The sequence below is a fragment of the Aulonocara sp. 'chitande type north' Nkhata Bay genome, linkage group LG6 (assembly GCF_057382095.1).
Source record: "Aulonocara sp. 'chitande type north' Nkhata Bay isolate Kocher_YH1m ecotype deep benthic linkage group LG6, A_spYH_male_GT1.1, whole genome shotgun sequence".
NCBI classification, from domain to species: Eukaryota; Metazoa; Chordata; class Actinopteri; order Cichliformes; family Cichlidae; genus Aulonocara; species Aulonocara sp. 'chitande type north' Nkhata Bay.
In genome coordinates this window covers 3,858,675-3,877,646 of record NC_141349.1, presented here as the reverse complement: position 1 = coordinate 3,877,646, position 18,972 = coordinate 3,858,675, and the positions used below count along the sequence as shown (strand labels likewise).

General features: G+C 39.2%; 2 protein-coding genes across 3 annotated transcripts in view; one reads left to right on the top strand and one right to left on the bottom strand.

Moving 5' to 3' along the window:
• Positions 1-1,676: 1,676 nt before the first annotated feature.
• On the top strand, positions 1,677-10,919 carry mrpl45 (mitochondrial ribosomal protein L45). Of its 2 annotated transcripts, XM_086294630.1 has the most exons (9): positions 1,677-1,695; positions 1,852-1,950; positions 2,917-3,112; positions 5,725-5,842; positions 5,995-6,093; positions 7,345-7,393; positions 7,480-7,629; positions 8,363-8,536; positions 10,582-10,919. In XM_086294630.1, the coding sequence occupies exons 2-9, from the start codon at positions 1,888-1,890 to the stop codon at positions 10,678-10,680; spliced, it is 948 nt and encodes a 315-aa protein (XP_086150756.1). In that variant the 5' UTR covers positions 1,677-1,695; positions 1,852-1,887; the 3' UTR covers positions 10,681-10,919. The 2 variants fall into 2 exon arrangements, with proteins under 2 accessions (XP_086150756.1, XP_086150755.1); XM_086294629.1 differs by lacking the exon at positions 1,677-1,695 and having other exon boundaries at positions 1,770-1,950.
• The window catches only part of gpr179 (G protein-coupled receptor 179), a 30,099-nt gene continuing 22,037 nt past the window's right edge, over positions 10,911-18,972 (bottom strand). Inside the window, exons 8-11 of the mRNA XM_086294628.1 lie at positions 18,219-18,357; positions 17,964-18,066; positions 16,764-16,910; positions 10,911-16,383 (exon numbers count right to left, since the gene is read on the bottom strand). Coding sequence (XP_086150754.1) covers positions 12,775-16,383; positions 16,764-16,910; positions 17,964-18,066; positions 18,219-18,357 — 3,998 coding nt within the window. The 3' untranslated portion in view covers positions 10,911-12,774. The remainder of the gene's footprint in view (positions 16,384-16,763; positions 16,911-17,963; positions 18,067-18,218; positions 18,358-18,972) is intronic.

Below are 18,972 nucleotides of genomic sequence, written 5' to 3'. Positions count from 1 at the left end.
CACTCAGCGAAGTACATAAAAGAAAGATGGGGGGGGGGGGGGGGGTCTGGTGATTATAGAAGAAGAATGGCAATATCTGTATGGCCAGATATTGCTGATATTCACCATTGAAGGAATAGATGTTTAAATGTTTGTTTGTTTGTTTTTAATTAAAGTAACATATACTAATGCTATTTATGTCACCATCTGCTACTGAGTGTGTTGGTTTTCGACTGCCCTCTCTCTGGATGTATATAGTTACAAACTACATCTATCTGTACTTATGTTTGTTTGTTTTTTGTTTGTTATTTTTTCTCTTTTTTCTCAAACCTGCGTGAAGGAAAAGTACTTGACGTGATGGCAGACACCTAGACTACTATGCTCCCCTGTACTTATATGAGTTTTAAAACTAAGGAAGCTAAATGATGTACATTTTATTTTATGCATAACTTCAATAAACATTTAAAAAAACAAATGTAATCTGGTTGTTACCATATATAATTACAAGTTTTCTTTAAAGTACATTACTGGAACAATAACAAAGAGAATAACACTTTGGGGTGTTGTTCATAAGAATGCACAAAAACAACATGATGGGCCGGTTGGTCAGCATAGTTTTTGTCACAGCTTAAAGTTGAGTTCACACTTGAAAAGACAGAGACAAATGTTTGGTCACATGTTCAGTAACCCTGTGCATGTGAACAGAAGCTTGGGACAGATGGAATGCTATAGAAACCCCACAGACAGAAACTTCTTCAACAACAACATTCAAGACCTATAGATTTCCAAAGAATGCAGCACCAGAATAACTGCTGAAGCAGTTACAGTGTTATGATCAGAGGTGTAGTTATGTAGATCTTTCATCTTCTGTTACAGGCCTGTTTACCAGTTAGTACAAAAATGTTGTATCTTATCTTGGTTTTCATCATATCAGGCACAAACAAAATCCCCGGTTTTATGTCACAACATCCCAGTTTTTATTATAATCCTCCAGGTGCTCATAAACAACTTTATCAAGATTAAGATAAGAGCTTATCCAGCTTTTTGAATCCAAAATAAGATTTTTAATTTCTCACATGTAACCAAGATACTTGTATCCACAGTATTGGGAAGGTTACTTTTCAAATGTATTCCACTACAGATTACAGAATACATGCTCCAAAATGTATTTTGTAACGTATTCCGTTACGTTACAAAATACAGAGTAACGTATTCTGAATACTTTGGATTACTTAATATATTATCATGCTTTTTATAACTACATGAATGTACGATTGCTGTGTGATTTAATACTATTATTGAAGGTTACTTGCCATACCAACTAAATCTTAATATAAATGAGTAACAGTAGGTGGACATTGGGTAAGGCTGCACTTTTTGCAGCGATCTCGTATAGAAAACTATTCCGCGCGTATATAAAAACAGGTCCGCTACATTCGGCTACATTCTTTAGGGATATGCCTGTAACACTCTGCCTTCATATTAAATAATTTTTTGAATAATACATTTTAAAAATATTTCTTCACGTCATTATGAGTAGAGGTGACATGGGCCGCGAGATTGAGACACAGGCCCTAGAGCCTCTTAATGTGATTTGTTTGGGTTTCCACTGGGGTGACATGACCAACAATAGCGAAGGCATATATGAAAAAGGAAAAGACCGCCGTGTATTTATTTCAACAAGGAACTGTATTCTGAATACCACCCGTTTAAACGGTAACTTTAACGGAATACAGTTACTCATATTTTGTATTTTAAATACGTAACACCGGTACACGTATTCCGGTACTCCATAACACTGTGTATGCATGTATGCGTTAAGTGCCTAACGTTGCTCAGCCGTTTCAGAGTATTATTGTTTTATTTTGAAAGAGACAACCGGAAGTCTATGACGAAAATCCTGGCAAGATGGCGATGCCCACGAGGAGGACTTTGGGGGCTCTTCATAGAGCGATTTGTAGCAGTTTAAAGGTACTGTAACGTTTACGAGCACAGTGTTGTAGAAAGGCATACAGTCGAAATGTAGAAGAAGCAATTCGTTTGATTTGCTTCATATGAGTACTGCCTATAATCCTGCACTGGCTAGCCTTGCTAATGTTAGCTAACAGACAGAGTATGAGCATCCACATAGACACAGGGACTATTTACCTTTAAGTGATATATATATATATATATATATATATATGTGTGTAGAGAGAGAGAGAGAGAGAGAGAGAGAGAGAATATAGGTGGGTGTGTGTGTGTGTGTGTATATATATATATATATATATATATATATACATACACACACACACACACACACACACCCCCACCTATATTCTCATTCTCTCTCTCTCTCTCTCTCTCTCTCTCTCTCTCTCTCTCTCTACACACACATATATATATATATATATATATATATATATATATATATATATATATATATATATATATATGTAGAGAGAGAGAGAGAATATAGATGTGTGTGTGTATGTATGTATGTATGTGTGTGTATATATATATATATATATATATATATATATATATATATATATATATATATAACTGCTTGCTTGCTCAGAGGTGCTCTTTTTTTAACTAAAGAGAGACTTTGTGTTCATCTTGCTGGATGAAACAATACTACGTAGCTTGAGGTTTTCACTGTGTTAAGTATTTGACAAGATTAAGATATACAGATCACAACTTCACAACAGTTGAGTTCAATATAAACTAAAACGCATGGTATTCCAGGCATGTACACCTGTGAGGGAGGCAAAATATTAGAAATACCTGTCAGGGTAAGGGGCACAGCCCTCTCGGTATTAAAGATAAAGGTGTCTTTTTGACAGTGCAGACAAAAGCTGAAAGTGTTTAGGTTTTGTAAAAGTAGAATTCAGGGCCAGTGAGTTTAGAGGATAACTGTGGTGGTTAAACACATATTTGTCTCCATCCTCTTAGAATGCTGAGACGTCTCTGGATGTGCAACATCCCATTCCACTTTACCTGCCGGTCCGAACCAAAAAGCGGTACTTTATCCCTCCAGCAGTGGGATTGAAGGGGAAGAGGCAGGAAAACACAGAGGCCAAAGCCCGGGCAGCAGGCATCGTCTTCAGGCAGCAGTACTTTGAGAGGCCAATCAATATCGCCTGCACTGGTAAAATGGCCCTTAAAATCAGTGATATGCATATAAGATGTTATTTCTGAAGCTAGAGCACGTTGTGGTCATTAAGTTTTTCATATCTACCAGTACGGTAGTGAATAATGCTGGATATTAGCACTCCTCTCCTAGGAACCATCTATTGTCAAAAGTAAGCAACAGTGTTGTTTTCATGCATATAAATAACCTACTGTGAACATCACCTCAGAAATTTTTAAAACTATTGAAAAGACTGAGTATCTTCAAAGAAGATAGAAGTTACACAAATGTAAACCAGAATTGAACCACTTAGAACAAATACAACATCCATGGTAGCATTTAGGATAATAAATGCTATAGCATGCTGCAAAAAGCACCAAATGCAAAGATAATTATATTAGAAAAGCCATAATGAAGTAAAACTAAAAGGATTCAGTTGAGAGATATGCTTACGTGCTTCCTTACTTATCACTTATGGGCTAAAACTACTCAAATCAAAAAAATATGAATGAATAAAAAAAAACAAAAAAACAACAACCCTAGAATTAATAACAATTCAATTTCAATTCAGTTCACTTCAATTTATATGGTAAATGGCCTGTATTTATATAGCGCTTTACTAGTCCCTAAGGACCCCAAAGCGCTTTACATATCCAGTCATCCACCCATTCACTCACACATTCACACACTGGTGATGGCAGCTACATTGTAGCCACAGCCACCCTGGGGCGCACTGACAGCACCAAATCATAATAACAGTGACTTTATATTGTAAGATTAAACCCATACAATAATACAGAGAAAACGTCAACAATGAGATGACCTCCTTGGTGACAGTGGTAAGGAAAAACTCCCCTTTAACAGGAAGAAACCTCCAATTAGGCTCAGGGAGAGACAGCTACCTGAAAATAATAATTGTAAAAGAAAAAAGTAAATAATTTTTGATAAAAGTGAATGAAGACATCTAAGTGGCAGAAACTATTGTAACATAAAAACAGGCATTAAAACCATTTGATGGAAAGTTAAACACCTCTGGGATTAAAGCAAAGGGAAGCGATACAGAGATAAGTTGGAGGACATCAACTCTATTTATTGTTGCGTTTTATAGAGTTTATTATAACACTTTGTGTAAACATGCACTGAAAAATTGTGCAGCATAACAGTAAAGTGCGGAAAAACCTTTTTCTTAATTCAAGGGCATTATGTTTAAATAGTTTTAGCTTTGGGAGCAAGTTTTCATTAGCTGGCTGTTGAATGTAATCTGTAGATACAACATGAAATTAGGATCAGTAACAGATGTTGTTGAAAAGGAATCTGGCGTGCTGAGCTAACAGTTCACACGACCATTCTATATTTCATTTCCTCCCTGCTTCAGACACAGGAGTTCATGTCATAGAACTGTTTTTAGATAAGTATTCAATATTTTATCTTTACATTTCTTTTACTAATTAGGTGTTACAGCATAATCATCGTCTTTACATACAACAATTGCTTGTATAGAGAGCATATAACTAGACGTGGTAAAGGTTAATTTTCTGCCATATTTCAGTTGATAAAAGTTCTGGGTAAAAATGTGAAGATGGTCCTGATTGTTTCATTTGCCCATAGCTAAGAAAAAACAGACATTACAAGTTAATTAAATCCCAAGTCGATTTTTAAAGATAAATGTATTTTATTAGAAATGCGAGAATCTCAGCGTTTCAACTGCCAAACAGCTTAAACAGCAAATGATTAAAGAGCAGGGAAACTGATTTCACAAAAAGATGTAAACACAAAGCGCAGCCCGACGACACAGACGTGTACGTGTCGTCGGGGCTGAAAGCCAACAGCTCATAGATTCTGAAGCTGCAGGTTTTATCGCTCTCCGACCAAAATTCACTGAACCAGCAGCAAAAGAAGATCAAAACTATGCTTCACGTTGAAAAACGTTGCCATGAATTTTCTCGTACTTTTACTGTTTTGCTTCCCCAAAATAAAATCACACTCCCTGCACAGGTCTATCTCAGCGTACTTAAAGACCAGTTTCCCATCAAAAATCTCTGTTTTCTGCATTTTTTGGTTGCTTATTATGCACCAGTCTACCGCTGTATAAGGTGCTGTCTGACATTTTTTTGTTTGTTTTTTAAATCCAAAATGACATCCGGCCTCATTTCTGCTGTTCAATACCGAAAGAAATTTCAACTTTTTAAAATTGTGTCTCTGACAAAACCTCTGTAACTGTGTTCTGTTTCACTTCAGCAGCATCAGGCAATGTTCATATGATGATTCATGGTTTTCTCACGTTTTTGATCTACTGCAGAATATTTTAAGGCGGTTATCTTCTATAAAAAGCCAGGCCTGGAAAATCCCCTTCACGTCTGTCTGTGGTTATTTAACAAAAATTTGAAAAATGTATGTTTATATTTTTATTATTTAATACTAAATGTATTTTATATCCAGGAATAGGTGATATTAAGTGTCCTGAATAAGATGTCAGTGCTACACAGATGCTAAACAGAGGGTTTTAGTGCTCTAAGTAGGGTTATATATTGTTCTTGCTAAATCAGTCAGCAGGAATGATTTATTTTGAAACATTTCCCTGCTCGGAGGCTTCACACTGGCTGATCACTCATGTCTGCTCTCTTTACCAGCGGGAATCTTCGACCCCTACATACCCCCGGAGGGTGATGCTCGTCTTTCCACTCTGTCTAAAGAAGGCCTGAAACAACGTACTGAACAGATACGACAAAGTGCCGCCTCACAGCTGGCGTGAGATTCTCTTCTTTGTGTCTTTGTGTTGTCGCTGTGCTGATGCTTTTCTTTTCTGGATATTTTTGAGAACGATTATCTTCTCAATCCAGCTGCTTAATTGAATTCATTGAATATCTTATGGTGAACTAACTGTATTCTTGTTCTTTCAGGATTCGTAAAATCAAAGAGCACGACTCCGTGTTCACAACAAAGGATTTTGCAGAGAAAGCTCAAGAAATCTTTATTGAAGCTCACCACGCCCTGACACAGTAAGAAAATAAACCCCTGTCTCACCTCACGTAGTCAACTGACAAGGAGTGTTTATTACTGTGGCACATTTTTATAGAGGTGCGAGACGCACTCAGGCAGCCTTCAGCTCTGATAATGAAACAACCTGTAGTGATAAACAGGTTATCGTGGTAAGCCAAAGTACATTACAATGAATCATGATAGTTATGATGCACATTTACAGTAATCAAACCTAATCTGTAGACCATCATCAGACACTTCATTAGGTACACCTTTTTAGTACTGGCTTGGACCCCTTTTGCCTTCAGACCTGACTTAAAGTCTTTGGCACAGATTCATTGACCATATCGCCGCACAGTTGCTGCAGATTTGTCGATTGCACATCTATGATATGCATCTCCCGTTCCACTACATCCCAAAGGAGCTCCATTAGATTGAGAGCTATGTGAGTGCAGTGAACTCAGTTATGTTAAAGTAACAAGCTTGAGATAGTCAGAGTTTCGTGACATGCGTTACCCTGCTGGAAGCAGCCATCAGGAAATGAATACCCTGTGCTCATAAATCATGGATGGTTGTGGTTAGCGAAGATACTCTGGTAGTTTAAACGTTGAGCAGTTGATACTAAGGTCCCAAAGAAAATCCCCCCATATGCTGTTACACCAAGAACAACCTGAACAATACATGGATCCATGCTTTCGTGTTGTTTATGCAAATTCTGACTCTACCATCTGGATGCTGCAACAGAATCTGAGACTCGTCAGACCAAGTTTTTCAATTTTGGTGAGCTCATACGAACTGTAGCGTCAGTTTTCCTGTTCTTGGCTGACAGGAGCGGCACCCATCTGTAACCCATCTAATTCGAGGTTCCACATGTGGTGTGTTCAGAGAGGAGTAGTTCTCTAGGCAAAAATGCCTCGTTGCTGGTAGAGGACAGAGGAGAATGGCCGGACTGCTCACTGGATGTTCCCTGTAAACCTTGGAGATGATACTGTGGGGAAAATCCCAGGATATCAGCAGTTTCTGAAATACTCAGAGCAAGCGACCCGTCACCAACAACTATCATTTTTTCAACATTTTTTCTTTTCTTTTTTTTTTGAAGTACACATTTGCTCAGTGAGGATGTTTTTTGGGGGGTGATACATTTTACTAGCTGTATATGAGATATATGTACAAAGATACGAGAGGCTGATGCACAGTAAAGCAACGTGTCATGAAAACTCTCTGGCTTCAGTTTTAGAGATGAAGATTAAAATCTTTCGTCTGAATTTCAGGTTCAACAAGGAGAAACTTCACTCCTTGGTGACTGAGAGGTGTTATCCTGTAAGTTTATCCTTTGATGATCCTTGAGATAATTCAGTTCTTTGTTTTATTGTACTCAACCTTCTGTTCGGCTGCATTGTGTTCAGGAGATGACAAGGGGTAACCGATACAAGACGATCTGCTGGAGGTTTGTGGAGTCCCTGGAGCCACCCAGAGTGGTCCATGCCCGCTGCCCTGACATGGTCTCCAAAGGCAACCTGTATGGGCAGGTGACGGTTCGCATGCACTCCAAGCAGGTACAGTATAGTATGAGTATTTGTGTGTGTTGGTGTTTTCATGTGTGTGAGATTGTCCAGAACAGTTTTGAGCAAGTACATTTTTTAGTGTTTTATTATAAGTTTTATTCCTCACTCACTGAACGTGTCCCTTTGTCAGACGGACACGAATCACTTCTGAGATGCTACTCCCTTGTTTGACATGTTTCTATTTCTAATCTTGTATTTTATTGGACTCTCTTTGAAAAACTGTTCTGCGTATGTTATCACATTGCCTTCTGCTGTTTGGTTCATGACAGTAACATAAAGCATTTTATATTGGCTTGTTGAAAGATGACATACAAACGACCTTTTTTGCCCTGTCAGTACATAAAACGAGCAAAAGCAGGTTTGATTTTATTCCAGAAGCCGTTTGACTTGTGAACACACACATTTTAAGGCTGCATGTCTTTTTTGCAGGTTTCGATGTTGTTGGTCAGTTACTCCTTCTGTAATTCAGCTCTTATTTTTAACTGTCTGGCAGCTTTCAAATGCCCCTTCTGGGACAAATTTAATATTTTCATGTGAGCTAAAGTGAAACCAGTAGCCCTGCAGCCAGTTTTTAGAGTTGCTTTGGAATCTGTGTGTCCCACAACAACTGTGTTTATGGAAGTGATGAAAAATCTAAATCAAACGCAGGGTTAGGTTTGCGTTCATGTTACAATTAGTGTTAAGACGACTAATTGAATTTACCTCTGTCTGTGTCTGTGTGCAGACTCTGGCCATCTATGACCGCTTCGGGAGGTTAATGCTGGGAAGCGAGGAGCAGCCGAAGGATGTATTGGAGTACCTGGTCATAGAAAGGCATCTCATCAACCCCTACGGCCGGTGGCGGTTACATGGAAAAATAGTGCCATCTTGGGCCCCTGCCAAGGATCCAATTATTAAGGTGACCCTCTACTCTAAACATTTATCTTTTAGTAAGAAAAAGGCAGAGGTCCAAGGCTCTCTCCCTGTCAAATGCTAATTAAAATACTGTTATTAACTGGCCTGTTCATACTTCACTTTAATGGGCACATGAACAAGGCAGACAAAATCTGTTAGCTATTGCAAGCTTTGATATTTTTTTCTTTCTTTGCATAAATATAATACATTTCTGTGTCCTTTTTGAATAGCCTTCAGCCTTTCTTCTATAAAAAATAAAAATACAAAAAGTTTCACCTTACACTAAATTTTATTCTGGACCTCTATCATGAAACTGTCTCGCTTTTCAGGGTGCTGTATTCTGCAGTTTAAGCTCAGTTTTCATGGACCTGGCAGACTAGAGCCTTGAAAGCACACACTACTATACATTTCATCTATCCAAAATTAGTGTCACACTGTAATATAGAGCACCAATGAAGACCAAGGGAGCACTTCCATTCAATTTTAGCATCTTTCTAGCTTTCACAGCCGACTAAACGTAGCTAATATTACAAATGCTGCCTCTTCAGTGACTGAAAATCCACAACCCTGGACAAAAATGACAATCGGCAGTCATGTTAAACAAGCTGTTTAAACGCATCTTATACGGTATGTGTGGCTTCTTCTGGCCTTACTCAACAAAGAAAACAAGAAGGGCAGTCAACTTTATCTAAAGGATATCCACATTTTTTGACATCTTCAGGGAAAAAAAAAGCTCTGTCAGATAGCCGCCTCGTCAAATGTGATCAGAGGAGATGCTATTCTGCTGTTTGAGCTGGATCTGTTCTAAATACTTCGGGAGATGATTTCATTGTGTCACCCCAATTCTACATTCATACAACAAGATGAAATTAGGCAGTCGTAGGCTGCATCATAGCAGGTTGAAATCTGCACTTTTTACACGGCAGACAGTCGTATTTTGTATGTAAAATGTAATTTGTCTGAAAAGATAATGCAAGTAAATACAATTGCAGCTCTACTGAAATATACTGTAGAACAGTGTTTTGAGTCAAAGGTAGTTAATAATTACCACTCCTGTCACCTGGAATTTAAACCTGGTGATCTGCTGCATTAAGGTGAATCTGTTACAAGTTGCTCCCACACGAGCGTGTCAGGGAGATTCAGTAAAGAAAAAGCAAACCAGGAGGTTGTGTTAAGTCTACAGAAGCCTTTGCAAAGCGAGAGTGACACAGGAGATGGCTTGCATTAAATGCATCACTGCTGAGAACTGAGAATGTAATCACCTTAAATATGTGAGTCAGTCCCTGCTGTGGCTCAGATATATGTGGCAGATGGAGCTGTAATGTTGCCTGGAAGGTGTTTTTACCATCAGCATCAGAGCTCTGCAAAAAAAAGCGTTAGTCATACTGTCAAAAAACCCATGATGTGATGTGAAGATGATTTACTAAACTTCTCATTCTTATTCATCTGTCGGTAAGAGATTGTGGTGATCAGCTGTGAACAATTAGTGTCTGTCTCTTATTTGGGCTTCAGGGCAAGAAAGCAAAGGAAATCTATGTCAGTATAATAAAAGGAACTATGCCTCAAGTGATGTATCAGAATCTGATCAGTCTTTACTAGAGGTTCATGATAACATTGGAATTGGAAGTTACTGTATATACCTTTTATTCTAATACTAATATTCTAATGAATTCTGATTCTAGTATTTAGTCACTAATTGAGACATTTGTGACAGATAAATTATTTTAGCTTTGATCATACAGGTTAGTATGTGTCTGCCTTCTGTCAGTCACAATCTGTCAGTGAAACGCCTCCTTGCATTTTGTCCATGAACTCAAACCAAAAAAAACCTTTCCCCCCCACTGTGATAGAGAATCTAAAGATTGTTTTCAGGAGAAAACATTACAGGTAAACTAGAGAAGTTTATTTTTCTTTTTATGAAACCTTTCTGCTGTTCTGATCTTAAACATTGATTGCTGTTGGAACAAAATATGCCAGCACACGTTCTGCAGAAGGCTTTTGGACTTCACCAACATTTAAATAAGATTCCACTTTGTTTTCTTCTTCTAGACGGTCATGATTCCTGGTCCAGAGCTGAAGCCAGGGGAAGAATTTGATGCCCTGAACTATGAAGTTCCTAAACCAGAGGCAGTACAGTGGTATAAATGAGCCACCAGGGGGCGCTGCGCCTTTCATCGAACCACAGGCGGACTGTGTTATTCATGGGCCAAATGTTGTTTAAAAGTTGGCTGTGGCTGGTTATAATTTGTCCACTTCGGCAGGAAACCAGGCTTCCCTATGAGGCTCGTTTCTGATTGAAAAGGGGCTTTGGTTGTTGAGGCACTGGAAGCAGCAGGTGAATTTTAGATACTACTGCACAGAAAGCCAATAAAACCTTCTTTTCATGATGGTTTTGTCTCAAACTTATTGTTTTATTAAATTGATTGTGCACATGTAAGAAATAAAATGGTCAGATGTACAGAAATTGAGTAATTTATTTCTGCGATGGATATACTCAGGAAATATGAGATAAAGTGTCTCACCTGGTTTTCTTTTCACAAATTACTGTAAGCACAAATCAAGATGTGTTACAACTATATATATGTGTGTGTCTACAATTTACAGTACACTCATTAAAAAAACAACAACACACAAACATTGCTTACAAAACTAGGTCAGTCCACTGACAAAAAAAAAAGACTTGGAGCCAACAACTGGAGTTAAGCAATAAAATCACTGTATGACACTGTAGCAGCATAAAGTCTGATGATAACCATCAATGAATTTCAAACAATATTTGCTGGCATGGACATGCAGCTTAATTACATCTTAACTAACAACTGCTGATATTTAAAGTCCAGAATTTACCACATATTACTGTTTTTTTTTTAACTTGGAAGCTGACTCTGAAATCTGTGAGCAGTGATTCAGAACTTAAAGTAGCATTCACTAATATCACACACTGAAATTAAAAGCATTGTTTGATGTGAAGAAGTGATTAGCGAATGATGACCATCTGATAATCATAAGATGTTGTCTTTAAAGAAAAAATATTGTCAAGATCTGTTAAACAACCAAGGAACATTTACTACTGTGGTGCAAACCACTTTTGGCTTAAGTCATTTGTGCTTAAAAACGTAATCAGCCTTATCAAATAGCTGCAGTGTTTTCAAAAGGTGATTACACAACAGCTCTGTGGTGATTGCAATGTTTTTCATATGTTTTTCTTTGACTCGGAGTTCAGATTAAGTTCATGCACTGTGTGAAACAAGCTGTTTTATCTTTCTTTCCTATCTTTTTAGACCATCTTCCTTTTGATTAGTTGCTCCTCAACAACAGAAGGTATAAACAGTTGGTGGGTGCCTGAGGTGACCACATTAGGGATATGCCCTCCCAATGATATCAAATAATGAGCACAGTAGATAGAACTGTCTGAAACCAAGCTATTGACTCACAGAATAATTTTCACACACCATTAAAAACTTTGTGTTCAAATATGAGCAGCTACCACTGTGGCAGTGAGCATGACCGAAAATGAAAGCATAGTCGGTCCACTTTAATAGTAAACACTAGTTTTTTGTCAGGAAATGAGTCACCCAAACAAAGAAGTATGCATAGTTTTATCAATACTTTTGAAATGTAACTGTGTCCATTGTATTCCTGCTTGACAGTTTGTATTTTATTTTAGTTTGAACAAATGATTTTTTAAGACATTTTGAGTTGTCTGGTGTATATTTATATGGGGCAGGAGTATTCCAAAGTGTCGTATCTGTAGACACCCTGTGTTGTACTTTTGTTTGAGAGTAGTGCTGACTTAACTTCAGCTTTTGTAATAATTGTAGCTCAGCCATCAATATACTGATCTCATGGCAAAATTGAGTGACGTCACTCAAAGACGCACAAAATCATTTGCATTTAATATGGGGGACAGAAACAAAGACATTGGACTTCAGCTAACTGCTTTACATGCCCTTCTATCATGTAAAAATCTTTTTTGTGTTAAATGTATGGGGTACATAAATCTTCTGTATGTACATTACAAAATGTATTTTCAGTCAGGTCTGCACAACTTGGAGTGTCCAGCCAAGTCTAGCCTTCCAGGATTTTAGACATGTGGGCATGGCCCGACTGTTTGTCAAATTTCATTAATCAAGTCTACTCTTTAATTATTGTTTAATAATCCATCAGAAAGAAATTTTGCTGTTGCCAGCTGCAGGGAAGCTCTTCTATAGCTGAGCCTACAGTAGCTACAAAAGTATAAAGCTATAGGTCAGGTGGGAATACAAGAGCTTCAGCAGCACACTCGGCATCGTCCTCTTCGTCTTCCTCTGGAATATTCTCTGGCTCCCATGTAAAGATATCTGACGCATTGTCAGTGAATGAGCCAGATGTGCTCCTTAACATCTCCCAAGGGCACAGAGCATCTCGCCTGCCCAGGGCTAAGTTTGCCTTAGACTCATCTGTTTGCTCAGGGCTTGTGTCTGCTGGAGTTCCTTCGACACTAAGGCAGCTCTGACTTTCTATGACATCCTTGTCACTGTTGGGAATATCATTTTTGTCTTCACCTGCTCCAGTGATACTTTTCTTTTGGACGGTTTCATCAGTTTCCCACGGACAAACATTTGCCAGAGCACTATCTTGTTTTTGGAGAATTTTTGGTTCTTCTGTTTCCCATGAACTAACATTTTCTTTAGTGCTATCATTCTTTTTGGCAGCCTTTGGTTCTTCTGTCTCCCATGGACAGACATCTGCCCGAGTGCTATCTTGTTTTTGGAGAATGTTTGGTTCTCCTGTCTCCCATGGACAAACATCTGTCTGAGTGCTATCTTGTTTTTTAAGAACTTTTGGTTGTTCAGTCTCCCACGGACAAACATTTTCTTTAATGCTATCGTTCTTTTTGGCAGCCATAGTGTCTTCAGTCTCCCACGGACAAACATCTGTCTGAGTGCTATCTTGTTTTTTAAGAACTTTTGGTTGTTCAGTCTCCCACGGACAAACATTTTCTTTAATGCTATCGTTCTTTTTGGCAGCCATAGTGTCTTCAGTCTCCCACGGACAAACATCTGTCTGAGTGCTATCTTGTTTTTTAAGAACTTTTGGTTGTTCAGTCTCCCACGGACAAACATTTTCTTTAATGCTATCGTTCTTTTTGGCAGCCATAGTGTCTTCAGTCTCCCACGGACAAACATCTGTCTGAGTGCTATCTTGTTTTTTAAGAACTTTTGGTTGTTCAGTCTCCCACGGACAAACATTTTCTTTAATGCTATCGTTCTTTTTGGCAGCCATAGTGTCTTCAGTCTCCCACGGACAAACATTTGCCAGAGCGCTACCTTGTATTTTCAGAACTTTTGATTCTTCAGTCTCCCATGGACAAACATCTGCTTTTGTGCTGTCTTGCTTTTTCAGAACTTTGGGGGTTTCTGTTTTCAGTGGACAAACATTTTCCTGGGAAATGCCCTTCCTTTGTAGTTTTTCAGATGCGTTTGATACTTCAGTTTTAACTGTCCCTGCTTCACCTGTTTCCCATGGACAAACATTTGCTCGAGCGGTGCTCTCTGATATTTTGGGGATCTCTGGCTTTCCTGATTCTGGTTCCTCTATTTCCCATGGACAAACCTCTGCTGGCTTTTTAAGTTCTTGAGACATTGTTTTGGTCGCTGCAGTTTTTTCAGGTAGTGCTGTTTCCCAGGGGCATACATTAACTCTTGTGCTGTCTTTTCCATCAGTATGTTCTGAAGTAGCTTTCAAAAGTGAGGTATCTATTTCTAAATCTTCTGGATTGTCTTGTTCACTTTCCCAGGCACAAATATGTACCTTTATTGTCATTTGTGGAGTTGATTCTGTAATTGTCTGCTCCGTGTTACTGCCTTCCCATGGGCAAATATTTTCCTTGATTGTCGGGGGATCAGGGAAATCCCATGGAGAACTTGCTGCTGCTTTGTTTATGTGTTTACCCCAGTTTGAGGCAGGTGATATTGCATGGTAATGTTGCTCATTACTTGATGCACCAGGATAGATTGCAGCTTTCATGACCTCTCGCTGAAGGGGCACTGTCAGTGTTCCCCTGTTTTCTAAAGGATTTAAATTTTCGTATACACCTTCAACCTTGTCCTGCATATCCCACGGACAAACATTAGCGTATTCATTAGTTTGTATTACTGAAGGCTGGGGAGACTCTGAAGTCTCCCAGGGACATATGTTTAATATGCCTTTTAAAGGCTGCTGTGCCTGTAAATCTTTAGAAAGGATAGTGTGAGAAACAACTGGAATATCCTGAGATTCCAAAGGACCCACTTCTCCATGACCACTTCCTTGTCTTCTCATGTTCGCTTGCTCTTGAGATTCCCAAGGACATACGTTAGATCGTTCAGATACCTGTGATTCCCAAGGGCAGACATCTGCTTTGATGCTCTGCTGCTTCTTTGGTCCCTCTCCACTAGCGATATCCCATGAACATACATCTGTATGAGGAACATTACGGGTTGGAGTAATTCGATAACTACCTCTTCTGTGAGTTGAAGGGGTTCTGGAGCTGCTTATAGAACTTATACTACTACGTTTACTACTCTGCCTCGACAAAAGCACGTGTTCATATGTCCCATCTTTTTGCATATCTTCTGAATCACATGGATGGATAGAAGATTTTACAATTACAAGCCTTCGTGGGCTTCTGTCAGAGGAATCCCCAGAAGAGAGTCTGACTGCATTCTGCTTAACAAGACATGGTTTTCCATCTGCTGTTGTCATGCTTCTTTTCTGGAGTGACCTCTTTTCAATGCTAGGATGTCTTGATGTTCCTGACCTTGGTGTTGTTGAAGCACTTTCCTGACTTTTTTGCGAAATAGAATCTTCTCTATTTAAGCTTCCATCCTTGCTGGACCTGCTAGCTGCATCAATTGATCCCATCAATGTTTTCACAGTCAGCCACGTAGCGGTTGTAGTGGTGCGGAAAGAGAAAACACGCTGATCCTTCACAATCTTTGGTCTTGGAGAACCAGGTGCACTTGTAGACATGGTAGACTTGGGGGACTCGATTTCACCTTGTAGGCCTTTGTCCACAGAAGACTTCTTTTCTACAGGTGGCAAATGGTCCCAAGGACAGATAAGTGCAATTGGAGATGGTGGACTTTTTTCCTCATCATCCCCAGAGTTTGCATATGTGACATGCTTCTGGTTCTTGTCACTTGACTGTTCTGGCTCCACCTCCCAAGGGCAGATTTCAGCCTTGTCAAATGACTCAGATTTGAGAGCACTCCTGGTCTGGTCACTTATAGAAAGGCTTGGCCTCGACCTCACTGTGTTGGCTCTGTTAACCTTGGGTATATTCTCCATAGAATGGCTGGTAGTTGAGGTTAGGCTCCAAGATTTATGAAGTCTGTTGTGATCAGGATGCAAGAGATTGGTATCAATCGTCAGATTCTGGGCACTGGCTGACTTACAGACCCCTGGTGGTATATCCAAGGAGTCTGTCTCAGATCGCTGTGAGGATCTCGTCACAGTATTGGCCCTTAATGTGGAGGTGTGCAAAGACTCTCGTTCCCTGACATAGTGATGATCACTTTGCGACTTACGCATGGATGGTGATGGTGATAGAGATGCTGACTTCATTGAACTTCTGTAACTGATACTGACCGTCTCTGTAGACCTTCTAAAAGAGTCAGAATGATTCCCACTTCTACTGCGGAAGGATCCATCTTTCTCCTCACGGCTGCACTGGCGGCTCATCGTTTCTGGGATTTCAGCTATGCGTTTTATAAGGGATCTCCCCAGTGCACATCGAGAGCTTCGTTTTTTAGGTAGATGAGGGTTGTTTGCAGCCATCTTCTTCGTCTTGTGGACTTCTAACTGGGCATATAATTTCTTCAGTTCATCCTGATGCATATGAAGAAAGGAGGGAATTGATGAGATAGAGGTTGAAATGATTGAGAAGAGGAAAAGACAAGGAGAGTCAGGATAGGTAAAGAGTTTTCAAGTATGAAGAACACAGTTCAGGTTAAAGCAAAGGATTGAAGGGTGGAGAAAGTTCATAGAAATTTGTTCAGTCTACAGTTAACTGTATTTACTGTTACTTTATGATTTCATTTATAACATATTTACCATTTGTTTATTGAATCTACATATAAACATAATTAAAATTAAGGGATAATTATTTTTTCTTTTTTAAATGTAGCCTTTGGAATTTCTTCCATATTATGTGCATTATGCCCTACTGCAAAGTGATAACATCGTTCTGTGGGGACAACAGTGTTTACCCGAAAGTCATCAGGGTCCACACTGTGCTCACTCCATGCAGAGTGAAAACTGCTGTTGAGGTAGGAGCCAGAGCGCCGCAGGTCAACTTCATCTTCATACACCTCTGCTGCAATCTCCTCTCTCCCAGGTTTGGATACATAAAGGAACTGTGGAACACATAGGAGAGAAGCACATGTAAGATAACTGGTTTTGACTCAACACAGTCCATAAGTAATAATTACACATACAGAAAGAAGTCTTGAACATTGTTTAACTAGAAGGACTGATTGGAAGGCTTTCCACTTCAGTTGAATTCTACTTCATTTATATAGCACCATATCATAACAACAGTCACCTCTATGTGTTTTATATTGTAAGGTAAAGAAGCTACGATAATAAAGAGGAAACCCCAACAATCAGACGAACTCCTATGAGTAAGCACTTGGCAACAGCGGTGAGTTCCACCAACATTTTATGATATCTAAGTAAATGTAGCATGTTAGCTTAATACATATTAGCATTCAGCATACATTAGCATACTGGCTGGCTTTCAAGCAGAACTAGACCATGCTGAGTTAGCGGTTATCGTTAGCATTATATAACGAGGTCTTATATTTAACATAAAGTCGAGTTACATGCTTAAAGTAGTTAAAGATAAAGCTAACAAGTTTGAGAATACTGTGAGATATCATTTAGATTTTTACAGCATGTCATCCAATCAGAAAATAAGTGGTTTGAGTCCCAGCTACTCTGAATGTTGAAATATCCATGGGCAAGATACAGAACACAGGGTTATCCCTGATGCATCCATGTGAGTGTGTATGTGACTGTTAGACAATATATTAATGTGTGTGAATGAGGCTTGTAGTAAATTTTTTTTTTTTTGCCAAGGGCAGTAGAAAAGCGCTAATCCATTTTCCATGACTTTTTTTCTATTCTTACTAGTGCTGTCAGCGTAAATCTCGTTAAAATGACGTTAACGCGGCAAATCTCCGTTAGCGAGTTAACGCGGATCACCCCGTGCACGGGGCTGCATGGCGCTAACGTGTTAACCAGCTAACCGCGCTAACGCATTGACACAGTGCAGCCCCACGCACAGGGCGGTCTGCGTTAACGAGGTTATGGTGTAACGTCATTTCAATGAGATTAACGCTGACTGCACTAATTCTTACTGTATAATTAGTCTACTCTGGCACTATGGACATAAAAATGTGGAATACCTTGGGAACAAAGAGCAGGGCGAGTGTCACAGTGATGGTGACATGGGTGTGTGTGAAGGAGAGCAGAAGCATCCAATCAGGATGAAGAGATGGAAAGGTAAATCTGTGGGAAGCAGAAAATATAGAATCATCCCACGTCAACGTGTGTTGGCTTTCTATTTCGTATGGTACACAGACATATTGTTAAGCATGTGATGGGCTTTACTGCCTTTCTTTTCAGACACATTGACCTTAGTGGTCTTGGTTACTGTTTACCGGAACAGGTGGAACAGAGAGGAGAGAAGCAGCTCATTGTGGATGGCGATGCCCATGTAACGAGGTTCATGGAAAGCTGAGGGTACTGGCCTTACAGCAGTCCACAGTGAACTCCCCCAGCACAGGAACAGAAGCTCAGCTGTAGCAGAAGACTTTATAATCACTTGGATGTTCAAGAATACACAGTACAAATGTTGAAACTAGTTTTACTTCACCCTAACAGTAGTTTTGTGGTGCTTTATGTTGTGCGCTAAAGCTCTTAATACTGGTGACAACTTAAATACCTTTCTTGAATGCAATTCAAAGAAGTCTCATTTAAGCTTATTCAACAGTGAAATTATTTTTTAAGATATATTCTGGTTTCTTATAATTTAATGGCCAGCTATTTACTGATGTATACTTTTTTATTTTTACCTAGAACTTAAGTTGTCAAGATAATCCCAGTGAATTGCTGACAAAGTGATCCTGTGTGCCCCACTGGATTTTATTGTACCAACGCTGCCTTCTACTTTGTTGTCTAATTTATTGCTTTAAGGAATAAGTGTAAAAATGGACTTGTAATGAACTATAATAATAAAGTTGTAAACTTGCCCATAGGTGTGAATGTGAGTTCGAATGCTTGTCTGTCACTATGTGTTGGCCCTGTGATAGACTGGTGACCTGTCCAGGGTGTACCCCGCCTCTCGCCCAATGACAGCTGGGTTAGGCTCTAGCCTGATTATGATGATGACACATCTAAAGTAGTATTTACTGA